At 38.1% G+C, this 12,835-nt stretch overlaps 1 protein-coding gene across 3 annotated transcripts; it reads right to left on the bottom strand.

The window, feature by feature from the left end:
- Positions 1 to 33: 33 nt before the first annotated feature.
- Positions 34 to 8,848, bottom strand: LOC125683219 (phosphatidylinositol transfer protein 3-like). Of its 3 annotated transcripts, none has more exons than XM_048924109.2 (5): positions 8,512 to 8,848; positions 5,393 to 5,486; positions 3,601 to 3,745; positions 1,020 to 1,197; positions 34 to 784 (listed from the first exon to the last, which is right to left on the bottom strand). In XM_048924109.2, the coding sequence occupies exons 2-5, from the start codon at positions 5,479 to 5,481 to the stop codon at positions 162 to 164; spliced, it is 1,035 nt and encodes a 344-aa protein (XP_048780066.2). In that variant the 5' UTR covers positions 5,482 to 5,486; positions 8,512 to 8,848; the 3' UTR covers positions 34 to 161. The 3 variants fall into 3 exon arrangements, with proteins under 3 accessions (XP_048780066.2, XP_048780077.2, XP_048780088.2); XM_048924120.2 differs by having other exon boundaries at positions 7,201 to 8,712; XM_048924131.2 differs by having other exon boundaries at positions 8,498 to 8,712.
- Between the last annotated feature and the right edge of the window lie 3,987 nt (positions 8,849 to 12,835).

The following is a 12,835-nucleotide window of genomic DNA, read 5'->3' as shown; positions in this document are numbered from 1 at the left end:
AAACTGGTGTCATTACATGCATGTAGGCCAAGATTGGAGGTAGATTAACTTTATTTATCAACAATATTATATATACATATAATGCCAAAAAAATCACATGCAACACTCAACCGTAAAAGCAATGAAAGACTACATAAACTTCTATCAACAACAATGTCTAATTAAGAGACAGAATTCTGTTTAGCAGCACTGCCGTCAATTTTGAATTCGTCTGGAATTTCTACTTCTTTAACCGTGTCCAAATCTAGTTCCCCATCACTACAACTTCTACTGAAGTCGTCGAAAGAGGCCTGTTCGATCGAAGAGGTAGACATGACGTCACAGTGTTCTCCTAATAAACTATCAATGATGGAAGGGAAAGGTCCATGTACACGTTGTTTGGATGTTTCCTTCATCTCAAAATATCTGTCCACATACTCGGACACGTAAGATGGACAGCCACGTGGATCATGGGAATCTTTCTTCTCTGGACACGTCCAGAACATTTGTTGAGTGGTGCTCAGTGGAGGCTGTTTATTTAATTTTATCTCCTCTAGCAACCATTCTGTTAACTCGTCCGAGAAATATTCATGAAATATCTCTTTTATTTTAGACATAGAACGCACAAGGTTTACTTTGGATGCCGTGTTCTTGTGCAGGAACATTTTAATAGCTTTCCAGACGGCGTGGAAAACGGCATTGTGGTTTAAGCAGATTACCATCCCTAATCGCTCTGGGTAATGATCCGCCAAAGTCTGGGTCACTCCATACCCAAGTTTGGGATTGCACAGTGGGAGTGTCATACCTACAAAGTGTGAGCATCACAAAGTGAAATACATCATATACATATATCATACAGAAGCTAGTAAAGATACCGCCATTTTGAATTTGATTTGATTTGAACGTATTCCATTGTATATCAATACCAACGGTTTGCACACAAGTTCTGACAACTTACAAAGTCTTTATCACAAAAAGGATAAGACATTTCAGAATAAAAATGACTGTCCTTTGTACGACTGAGAAATCAACATACATACCCGAGCAGTCAACCACAAACACCCACGTACTTATGCCGGGGTTCATAGTAAGTATGGCGTTCTCTATTATATAAGACACGTGGGTTATAGAGTCCTCGGCGCTGTACCTATGAGTTGCTGCCTGTCTGAAGTTGGAGTAAATCACAGGTCGGCCACTCTCATCGAACCCGACCTGACGCTGAAATGCACAAGTTTTGTGTATGTATTTTGTGCTACGCCTCATTCAAAATTTCTCACTCAAGTATTGACGTCATCAGCTCTTGGTGAAGTGCCACACATTGTGACCTATACGTAGCGCTTACGGTCATACATAATGCGATAGGGAGGGTTCAATAATTTGATTCTGGAAAGAATATTTGCTCTACTATGCTTGAAGTTTAGAAAATCCTGATTATTTTTATGTAGTATCAGATTCGAACCTGTCATTGTTTTGAAGAAAATCAAAGGAAACAAAACTAATAGCAGTATTGACTTGCTTTCAGGCAGCATAATCTGTTTAGCATGGCTGCTTTTATTCTCTTGCACGTGACGTTATGTTTGACGGATGTTGATAGGATGCAGAGACGTTTCATCGTATGTACTAAAATTCAGTTTCTTGAGAAGCAAAATTCCGACCAAATCTGACAAGGGTGAATGAAGATCGGAACCCTTGACTAGTGAAAATGCAGGTGACAATGTATTCACTATGTACAGAAAATCACACACCGAAATATCAGCTAATCAGTATATGATTGATATAAGGAAGTTGAAGTTAAATATAGAATAATGATACGATCATAAGACAAGAGGCCCATGGGCCACATCACTCACCCGAGTCACCTTGGTCCATATCCGAAGACTTTCCATATATATTTGCATGTAAAGTCGTAGTCCCTATTATGGCCCCAACCTACCCCTGGAGGCCATGGTTTTTGCACACTTGAATCTACACTATGTCAAAAAGCTTTCATGTAAATGTGAACTTCTTTGGCCCAATGGTTCTTGAGAAGAAGATTCTTAAAGATTTTTCCTATATATTTGTATGTAAAACTTTGATCCCTCCTTGTGGCCCCATCCTACCCCCAGGGGTCATGATTTGAACAAACTTGAATCTGCACTATGTCAGAAAGCTTTCATGTAAATATCAGCTTTTCTGGCTCAGTGATTCTTGAAAAGAAGATTTTTAAAGATGTTCCCTATATACATTGTATTTGTATGTAAAACTTTGATCCCCTATTGTGGCCCCATCCTACCCCAGGGGGCCATGATTTGAACAAACTTAACTCTGCACTATGTTAGGAAGCTTTCATGAAAATATCAGCTTTTCTAGCTCAGTGGTTCTTTGGCAGATTTTTAAAGATTGTCCCTATATATTTGTATGTAGAACTTTGATCCCCTATTGTGACCCCATGCGAGCCCCGGATTTTAACAAAATTGAATCTGCATTATATCAGAAAGCTTTCATGTAAATATCAGCTTTTCTGGCTCAGTGGTTCTTGAGAAGAAGATGTTTAAAGATTTTTCTTATATATTTGTATGTAACATTTTGATCCCCTATTATGGCCCCATCCGACCTCCGGGGGGCCAGAATTTTCACAATTTAAAATCTGCACTATATCAGGAAGCTTTCATATAAATCTCAGCTTTTCTGGCTCAGTGGTTCTTGAGAAGACGATTTTAAAAGATTTTTCTTATATATTTGTATGTAATAAAATTTGATCCCCTATTGTGGCCCCATTCGACCCCAGCGAGCCAGGATTTTAACAAACTTGAATCTGCACTATGTCAGAAAGCTTTCATGTAAATATTAGCTTTTCTGGCTTAGTGGTTCTTGAGAAGATTTTTAAAGATTTTCCCTATATATTTGTATGTAAAAATTTGATTCCGCCTTGTGGCCCCATCCGACCCCCGCGGGCCATGATTTTAACAAACTTGAATCTGCACTATGTCAGAAAGCTTTCATGTAAATCTCAGCTTTTCTGGCTTAGTGGGTCTTGAGAAGATGGTTTTAAAAGGTGTTCCCTATATATTTGTATGTAAAACTTTGATCCCCTATTGTGGCCCCATCCGACCCCCGGGGGCCATGATTTTTACAATTTAGAATCTGCACTACCTAATAAAGTTTATCTATAAATTTAATCTTTTCTGGCCCAGTGGTTCTTGTGAAGAAGATTTTTTAATGACCATACTCTATTTTAATTTTTCTTGATTATCTCCCCTTGGAAGGTGGCCTGGCCCTTTATTTTAACAAATTAGAATTTCCTTTACCTAAGGATGCTTTGTGCCAACTTAGGTTGAAATTGGCCCAGTGGTTTTTGAGAAGATGTCAAAAATGTTGGAAAGTTTACAGACGGACGGACAGACAGACGGACGCCGGAATACGGGTGATCAGAAAAGCTCACTTAAGCTTTTAGCTCAGGTGAGCTAATAAAAGATATACATGTATGCTCTTTTTCAAACCTTTTAATTTTGAATTTACTGGGGTCCATTCTATCAACACTTCACTTGTACTCATCCTTTACTAGTAAACAAGGGAGAAAGTACGCGCTCTCGTGTACTACTTTTAAAGAATAGTATCAGCATTAACACAAGAGGTGCGTACCATTGTGTGGAAACCTGGTCTGTCATGGCACCATTTGCAGTCTATGTCTATGACATTGGTTCGCCTTCTGTATTCTATCGTGTTCCGAAGCATCTTTTCGGCCTCATCAACATTCCAGTCACGTGACTTAAGGTACCTCACAATCCTGAAGATAAATTATAGACTTTAATATTAGATACATGGGAAACAGGCAACAATCAGATTATCTTATGAAACCCTGAACACCACGGCGACCAACGGTTTAAATGATCTCTATCAAGTTCTATACATGAAATGGTGAAGATAACAAACAGTCAGTGGCGTAGCTACAATGTAGCACTGTACACGTGCTTACAAATATTTTCGTTAATTTTTTTATTACATATTACGAAAAATGTCCTCAGCTTCTGGGGGCTGTTTCTGGTAATTCGAAGCTTGTTTAGCTATACATTACATGTGGAAGAATAAGAAAGAATATCAATGATTGATTAATTATTGTTTAACGTCCCTCTTAAGAATCTTTCATTCATATGGAGACGTCACCACTGCCGGTGAAGGGCTGCAAAATGTAGGCCTATACCCGGCGCTTACGGCCTTTGAGCAGGGAGGGGTCTTTATCGTGTCACACCTGATGTGACACGGGACCTCGGTTTTTGCGGTTTCATCTGAAGGACCGCCCCATGTAGTCGCCTCTTACAACAAGCAAGGGATACTGAGGACCTATTCAAACCCGGATTCCTACGGGATAAGTAAGAATACGATTGTGTGAATTCGTCATTTGTGGTAATAATATAAAGAAAAGAAGTCCCTTGAGATTTCTAAACGTTTTGGGTATTTCCAACAAGTGATCAATTATCATTACCTAGCATCCCTGAATAACTCATGTTGTGTGTGCAATTTCCCCTGCTTAATGTTATTGCATGGTACATGTATGTAATAAAACCCGGAAAAGTTTGGAACTGCCATGAAAAGCACATGGAAGAAAATTGATTGGTCCATGTCCTGTAATTGATACATTAGCCCCACCGTGTCTATAACTCGATCAAGGAACAAGTTTCATATAGAATAAAGCACTGGTTTTTACTGGTTATTTCAATATACAAGTATGTATATAAGTATCGTAACAGTTGTTTTGAAGGTGCCTAGTAAATAGATTTGATGGCTCCTTTTAGAATATAGATATATTTGAAGGTTTCCTATTGGATAGATTTTAAGGCTGCTATTAAATAGATTTGAGGGTTATTATGAATAGCTACCGGGTATATGGTACGCCCAAATCAAAGCATATTCAGATCGTAAACTTTCCTTTAGTTTCTGTAGCCGGTTTTGAAGTTAAATATGTGTAGAAATACCATAGCAACAGTACGATGTATGCTGGTGTACAACATGCAAAAAAGGAATCCATCAGCAATAAAAAACTTAATCGTTTTATAACCTATCAGAGATACGACATCTGAAGAATTTAAATGATGCTGCTCACACGGGTGCACTACAACCAGCTGTACATGTATCTCTCTATACAATTAACTATACATTTTTGAACAAATGAAGTTAACAACTGTGAATTAGTGATAGATTACATGACGACGCAGTTGTGCGATACCACTGCCTATTTCTGTCGTTCACATATAGCATAGTTCTGTACATAGTTCCAATCATTAGTTGGTACACTGCAATCCATCTACAAATGTAACAGGCTGGACTAAAACCATGAAATAGAATCTAAACTATATTATTTGCAACAAATTCTCCCCTACTAAATATACATTTCTTGAATAAAATACACGCAAGTATATTTAACTCTTTTGCTTACGTGGTGTCATTTGGATAGAAATCTTCATCGCCCTTTATAGGTGTAACATCCACCATTCTCTTCTTTAAGATCTGTATTTTTTCCTCCATTTTATCTAAAGAGTAAAAAAAAAAGTTTAAATGAACTTCAAATGAACGGATAAATCACCAATCCAATCAACCCTTAGATGATTCAACAGCCTCGCTATTCACCCTTCAATGTATTGGGTCAAAACCGTCAAAGAATCAATCTGCCATTTTGCCAGCCTGCTCTTATAAAATACACAGCTCATATAAGAGATAAAACTGGTCGTTTATCAAGAATATGACAATGAAACAAAATATAACATATAAACAGAACACATAAATTGGTCAAATTGATTAAATGATACATAATATTAAACATAAGGTATACACATGTAATATGCCACAACTAGTAAAAATATCTGTCACATTTTTAATTTGGCATAATAAAAAGACTAGACATCAACACATTAAATGCCCATAAAACCTGAAATACATTCAAAGCATGATGTCTGGACACTTATCTCACACGTTGTGGTCAGTTTCTGTTTAACAGGTTGGGAACACTTCCCCTATAGCGAGATATTCTCGCTAAAACGCGATTATCCCTCTCTAGCGAGAATAAATATATCCGTACAACCGAGAAAAACACCCGTGGAATACATCTCTTTGTGTTTCACGTGAAAAGAAGAAAAAGTGCTAAAATGTGTGATACTTCTGCAAATATATTAATCAAAACAAAAACACTCACGATGTGTATTGGATTTCAGACTGCTTCCCTTTTACGCAGCAACTTTGACATGCAATTTCATGACTATGTTGTCAATTTCATAGAAACAATTCGCATCATGTTGAGTGCGTGTCGCACTTATTCATCGTTGCACGGGATTTGACATTATTTTCAATGAAGACGAAAAAACACCTGTTTGTGGTAATGTTTATTTCTCGCTAAAGAGGGATAATCGCGTTTTAGCGAGAATATCTCGCTAATGGGGAAGTGTTCCCAACCTGTTTAATGCGCTTAGACTGGTGTGACCTTATGAGATTTAATTTGAGGTTTGTTATCAATGGAAGGGGGGGGGGGGTCGAGAATTTTTCACTCAGATCAGTTGTAGGTGAAGTACCACAAATTTAGACCTATGCTAGAGCGCTTACGGTCGTAGCATTGAGGGTTCTTTAACGTGCCAACGTCTGCCGCGACATGGGACCTCCGTTTTTAAGGTCATATCCGAAAGACTCGTGATTCTCACTTCTCAAATCCGAGAGTTTGGCGAAGGAGCAACCACTACCTATGTCTACGTCTTAGTTTTGACAGGGCTTGAACTCACAACTTCCCGTTTACGAAGCGAACGCTCCAACACTGAGCTACCGCGGCTGAGGAAATTCGAAATTTTGTGATCATCATACCATTTTGAATTGCATTGATTCAATGATCAGAAAAAGGAAATTTTCTTATAACATAGGATATTTTTTCCTGTTGAATATAATATAACCCTGATAATATGCTACTGTCAATAGCAATATTCTGTTTTTCTCGTTAAGTACATCGATTTCACAACATCTGTCACTGAAACACGAGAATATAAGTATTAATCATGAATGCACTCAATAAGCACAGATTTGAAGCAGTTAACGCAAACAAAGTGTTTGAACTAAATTCCTTAAATGTATAGAAAGCTAAGTTGTACATGGACGTTTAATGAAAGTCGATTTCCCCCCATACATGCATGTAAGAGTATTTCAGTTAAAGACTATTTTCAGCTTTTTAATATACAAAAATACTAAACAATTGCCAAATGTACTTACTTCACTGTGCTTTCAACAAGTCCTAGAGTAAATGTAAATCTTCTCTTAGATTTTAAGCTATGGAAATAAAGGTATTTGAAGGATTTGGGTCTTTTAAAATGTTTGGGAATATCAAATGATGTAACATTTGCACTATCCACATGATCCAGAGAATTAAGGTTGAAAGGTAACTAGGGTCGACAATCACCCTGGCGATCGAAAGCACGGGACTAGGCCGAAAATCAACTGTCCAATATGTAGCCTTGTAATGACACCAGTGCGTGTTGATGCACCGCGACACCCACAACAATCTACGAGTACTATGACGTAGGAGCCTCCTTGTTGACCGTAACAGAAGAATGCGCCGAAAACTCAAAAGCAGTTTAAATCCCATGAAAGTGATGCATGATCCCTCAATCAGAATATAATCTAAGCCTGTATCTATATCGTGTGTGTCTAGTATGATTAATAATGATTTTTTCCCGAAAGTAATATGTAAATAGGCCTACATTTTAATATGTTACAAGTAATTATGTTGACGATAAATGATTTGATATGTTGGACTTGATGTTTAGTTCTGACAGACGGACGAATTCCTGTGTTCGCCATCAGAAAACAATAAACATTGTCTATTGCTTCTACTTGTTGTAAAACCTAACATTGAAAATGGTGACTCTGTGAATGCACACAGGAACATCATATGTATACACTTATTTTTCAATGATTTAAATTATTTTGCAATGCTGTTTATCTAGTTTAAATGGTTCGTGTTGTTTAAATATTTTGAGATGTACATAGCGTATCAAATAAAGCACATCTTACTTCTGTTGTTAACCAGAATTTTTGCTTTATGATAAAAATTGCACAAAATATGATGAAACGGTGCTATTTAAAACAAACGTTGTTCTGTACTCGTGATGTTTACAAAATCTGTATAATTTTGTAACTCACAATGACAGTTTTACTATCTGTATCTTTGTGTCTCTTATATATACATATGTAATGCAATGAAAATGACACTAAGTACATGTGAATATTGGTTTACATCATTTCTTGGTATCATGGGGTTATGTAAAAAACAGACCTTCGTTGTTTTATCATTCCCCATTATAAAAGTGACCCAGACAATCCCTTGGTTCTTTTTAATTTGACTTGTTCATGTCAAATTGAAAGACGAGTGCTTTTATCGAAATATCTAATTCATTTAAATATCACTGGACTACCGCTCACCAAACATTAGTAACTGTAAATATTACAAATTTAAATACATGCAATATTGAACAAACACACGATATATACATGCATGCATATGACAAACCTTATAGTGTTCACCTGTATAACGGTTAATCCCGCCTTTGTTTTTATCTTATCAATCGGCAATACATGTATCATATGGTCAGATGGTGACAACTGTCAAACTTCTCAAACGTCACAATGTGTTCACCTAAGAAACTGCTGCACGCATGGCCTGTTGTCACTCAGATTCATGGTCGATATATACGACGTGGCAGCTGTGCTGCTGATAACATGTATTTATCGTTTATATGTTTACGCTTGTATGATTTCTCTTGGTATAAATTAGGTTGTTTGTATTGCAAAATCACGGCCTTGTGTTTAGGGAAGAATTTTGTTTAACGAACAATTAGATTGACGTCTTAAGGCTAGTTTCCCCCCTATTCAAGTGCAGTGACGCGAATGGAATTAAAAGGTTTTGAATTGGAACATAGGAAGTTTTCATTAGATGTGTAGGTGCAACGTGACACAAGATTTTTAGTAGGTTTACGATAATTTCTTTCTCCAGAAATTTTAGATTATTTAGCCCGCCTTCGAGTTTTCTGCTCTACATTCACGTATAAAGCATGGTTTTGACAACACATGCAAGTTTCATCCGTGTTTAAGAGGGAACAAGGGGACGGAACTTGTAACAAGAGCTCTAAAACTCTGTGTGTGTGTGGGGGGGGGGGGGGGGGGGGGGGGTACTAAATTATGAATATGAGAGATTGGGAATATTCCAACACATGGACTGTCATGTTGAAGAGCGATACTTCTAGAATGGGAGTTAGGTTGCATTGTGGTTACAATGTCAGAGACATACAGTTGTACATGGTAGCATCGATTTTTCAAAGTGGGGGATGGGGCAATCTGATTAAGGGGATATGATTGTGACGTTTTTGAAGTCACTGCGCAACTCGAACTAACGTACGTAGGTCATGATTGTCGTGAAATATATTGATTATGACTTTGACTAAAGTCATATTTTCGAAATACAAAAGCATAAATCATAACAGTTGGAGCCTTATTTTGATTAAATACTTTTGTATGAATGCCGTTATGACGTGTTTTTTAGGATATATGAGGTAACGACATAAGCGCGTGATTTTTGACGCCATGTTTACGTTGTTTACGTTGACCTCAGACAGAGTTTGACAGATGTCGTGGTATCAAATGCCAATATTTTTGGTTAGTCCTGTAGCTATGGATGCCATCTTTAAATCATAGTAAAATAATTAAAATCTAATTACATTCAGTAAATGTTTTTGACCATTTTCCTAGAAAACTCTATCCTCAAAAAGATATTTTTTTGAGGCGCTGAGGAAATTCGGACTGAATTTTGGGCAATTTGTTTTTGCGTTACGTGGAAAATATTTTCACACCATAGTGTCTGCACATAGACTGCTTGTATGATGGCCATTGAATATAGCCATATTACAACCTGCTTGTTTGTTGTACATATTTTTGGTTCTACAACTCCTAAATTTTGGCCTTTTGTGTTTTTTCAACATTGTTAGGTTCAGGGGTTGTTTCCATGGAAACGAACTCATTTACATATATAAAAATTGTCATTTTTCAAACAGGAGAGACCTCCTTTCTATGATAAAATGATTTTCAGAAAAATCTAATTACTTTCATCTCAGCATCATATCCCCTTAAATTAGATTGGGGGAGGAGGCACCAAAATAAAATTGAAAGTATGGATTATCAAAACGTGGGAGGCTGGTTTCAAGTCTTCAACTATATATGAATGGCTGACTCGGGATTTTTTCATTCACAACCCTCATGGGTACATTCTTTTCTTTCACTGCCAGTATTAAGAATATCGGTGGTGGAGGTGGGGAATCGCCCAATATATCTTTATTGCATTACAAAAAAAAAGTTCGTTGTCAAAAAGTGGGGAGGTCAGCCCCATTCCCCCTAATTTTACATACCTGACTATCGCAAACGGGTGAGTAGCGACTGTCTTGTGGGGTCTTTTATGATTGTAACCGCACTTTCGGAAGATTTTCAATATCTGTCCTTTTGTCCAACTTACTTGCCATTGATTTTAAGAGCTAACAAACAAACTCCCTCTGTGCATATAATTAGGCATACCTTATATAGATCACAGGCAATTGCATCGCTTGGGGTCGAATTTACTGTTGCAGAGTACTTTCATAGTAAATTCGGCAAGCGATGCAATTGCCTGTGATATAGATGTGAAATAAGGTTTTTTGAATTTTGATATAGGCCCAGATACACTTTAAGTATTAACGAAGGTTCAGTTGTAAAGAATGCGGTAGTTGGAACTCCTACAGTTAAGTAATGCAAACTGAAACTGACGGTATTTTTCAACGACCCAAGTATGCACCAATTTTACAAGTGAAACTATTATAATTCCCAAGATCTGATGAAAAATTCAGCAAAATAAACTAAGGAATATTGTTTTAGAGCATAACTAATATGAGCGGTTTCTTCTGAAATGTCATAGTCAGGGGTGCATTTTACAAAAGAACTTACGACTTACGACCAACTTTACATATTGGAATTTTCCGGCTTATTGTAAGATAATTCACTCCAATGTAAAATAGTGAAGAAATAATGTTGAAAATTTTAAAGTTTCAGAAACGTTTTAATTCCTTCATTCAAACTAATAACTGTGTAATACAATTTAAGACTTGCGACTTTGTCGTAAGTTCTTTTGTAAAACGGGCCCCTGAGTCTCGGACATCATCGTCATATACGCGGCACGGGAACTATGATTGCCGAACAAAATCGGGTTGCTGAGACGGATATCATACGAAGATGGAAACTGACGCGTGTAAAATAAATTTTGTTTGTTTTAAGATATTACATCGTGACGGTGACATGAATGACTTTAATGTGTTTTAAGTGTAAGACAAGATGTGTTTGTGAAACACAAATGCCCCGATAATGATCAATTCCAAAGATGACCAAGGTCACAATGACACACATCTTGGTACCAGTAGAAATATTTTGTCACAAGAAATGCTTATGTACGATATGAAGAATCTAATATTTACCATTTAGAAGTTATGATCAATGCCATTTTTTCTTTAAAAGTAGGTCAAATGTCAAGGTCAAAACGTTAAGTACCCACGGAAAGGTTTTGTCACAAGGAATACTCATGTGAAATATCAAAGCTTTAGCACTTACTGTTCATAAGTTATTGGCAAGGTTAAAGTTTTTTAAAAAGTAGGTTAAACTCCAAGGTCACAGGGTCAAAAATGTTGGTACCCACGGAAAGGTCTTGTCACAAGGATTACTCATGTGAAATATCAAAGCTCTAGCATTTACTGTTCAAAACTTATTAGCAAGGTTAAAGTTTCAAACAGAATTACAGAATGACAGACAGGACAAAAACAATATGCCCCCCCCCCCCCCCCCCCCCATCTTCGATCTCGGGGGCATAATAAAAATTCAGATGACCAACATCATGGATACTTACCTAACATTTGATATGGTGAATGCCCTGCAGCTAGAGTGAGAGCCAGGAGTAGAGAAGTGGAAGGGGAGATCGGGGGCCAAACCGCCCTAGTTAGCGCAAGAGCCAGGTAGGATAATCAAACCGCCCTAGTTAGCACTAGAGTCAGGCAGGATAACCAAACCGCCCTAGTTAGCGCTAGAAGTCAGGCAGGATAACCAAACCGCCCTAGTTAGCGCTAGAAGTCAGGCAGGATAACCAAACCGCCCTAGTTAGCGCTAGAGTCAAGCAGGATAACCAAACCGCCCTAGTTAGCGCTAGAGTCAAGCAGGATAACCAAACCGCCCTAGTTAGCGCTAGAGTCAGGCAGGATAATCAAACCGCCCTAGTTAACGCTAGAGTCAGGTAGGATAATCAAACCGCCCTAGTTAGCGCTAGAGTCAGGCAGGATAACCAAACCGCCCTAGTTAGCGCTAGAGTCAGGCAGGATAACCAAACCGCCCTAGTTAGCGCTAGAGTCAGGCAGGATAACCAAACCGCCCTAGTTAACGCTAGAGTCAGGCAGGATAACCAAACCGTCCTAGTTAACGCTAGAGTCAGGCAGGATAACCAAACCGCCCTAGTTAACGCTAGAGTCAGGCAGGATAACCAAACCGTCCTAGTTAACGCTAGAGTCAGGCAGGATAACCAAACCGCCCTAGTTAACGCTAGAGTCAGGCAGGATAACCAAACCGCCCTAGTTAACGCTAGAGTCAAGCAGGATAACCAAACCGCCCTAGTTAGCGCTAGAGTCAGGCAGGATAACCAAACCACCCTAGTTACCGATAGAGCCAGGCAGGATAACCAAACCGCCCTAGTTAGTGCTAGAGTCAGGCAGGATAACCAAACCGCCCTAGTTAGCGCTAGAGTCAAGCAGGATAACCAAACCGCCCTAGTTAGCGCTAGAGTCAGGCAGGA

The sequence above is a fragment of the Ostrea edulis genome, chromosome 1, assembly GCF_947568905.1.
Source record: "Ostrea edulis chromosome 1, xbOstEdul1.1, whole genome shotgun sequence".
In the NCBI taxonomy this organism is placed as follows: Eukaryota; Metazoa; Mollusca; class Bivalvia; order Ostreida; family Ostreidae; genus Ostrea; species Ostrea edulis.
Note: the sequence above shows the minus strand (reverse complement) of the source record. Positions and strands in the feature narration are given on the sequence as shown.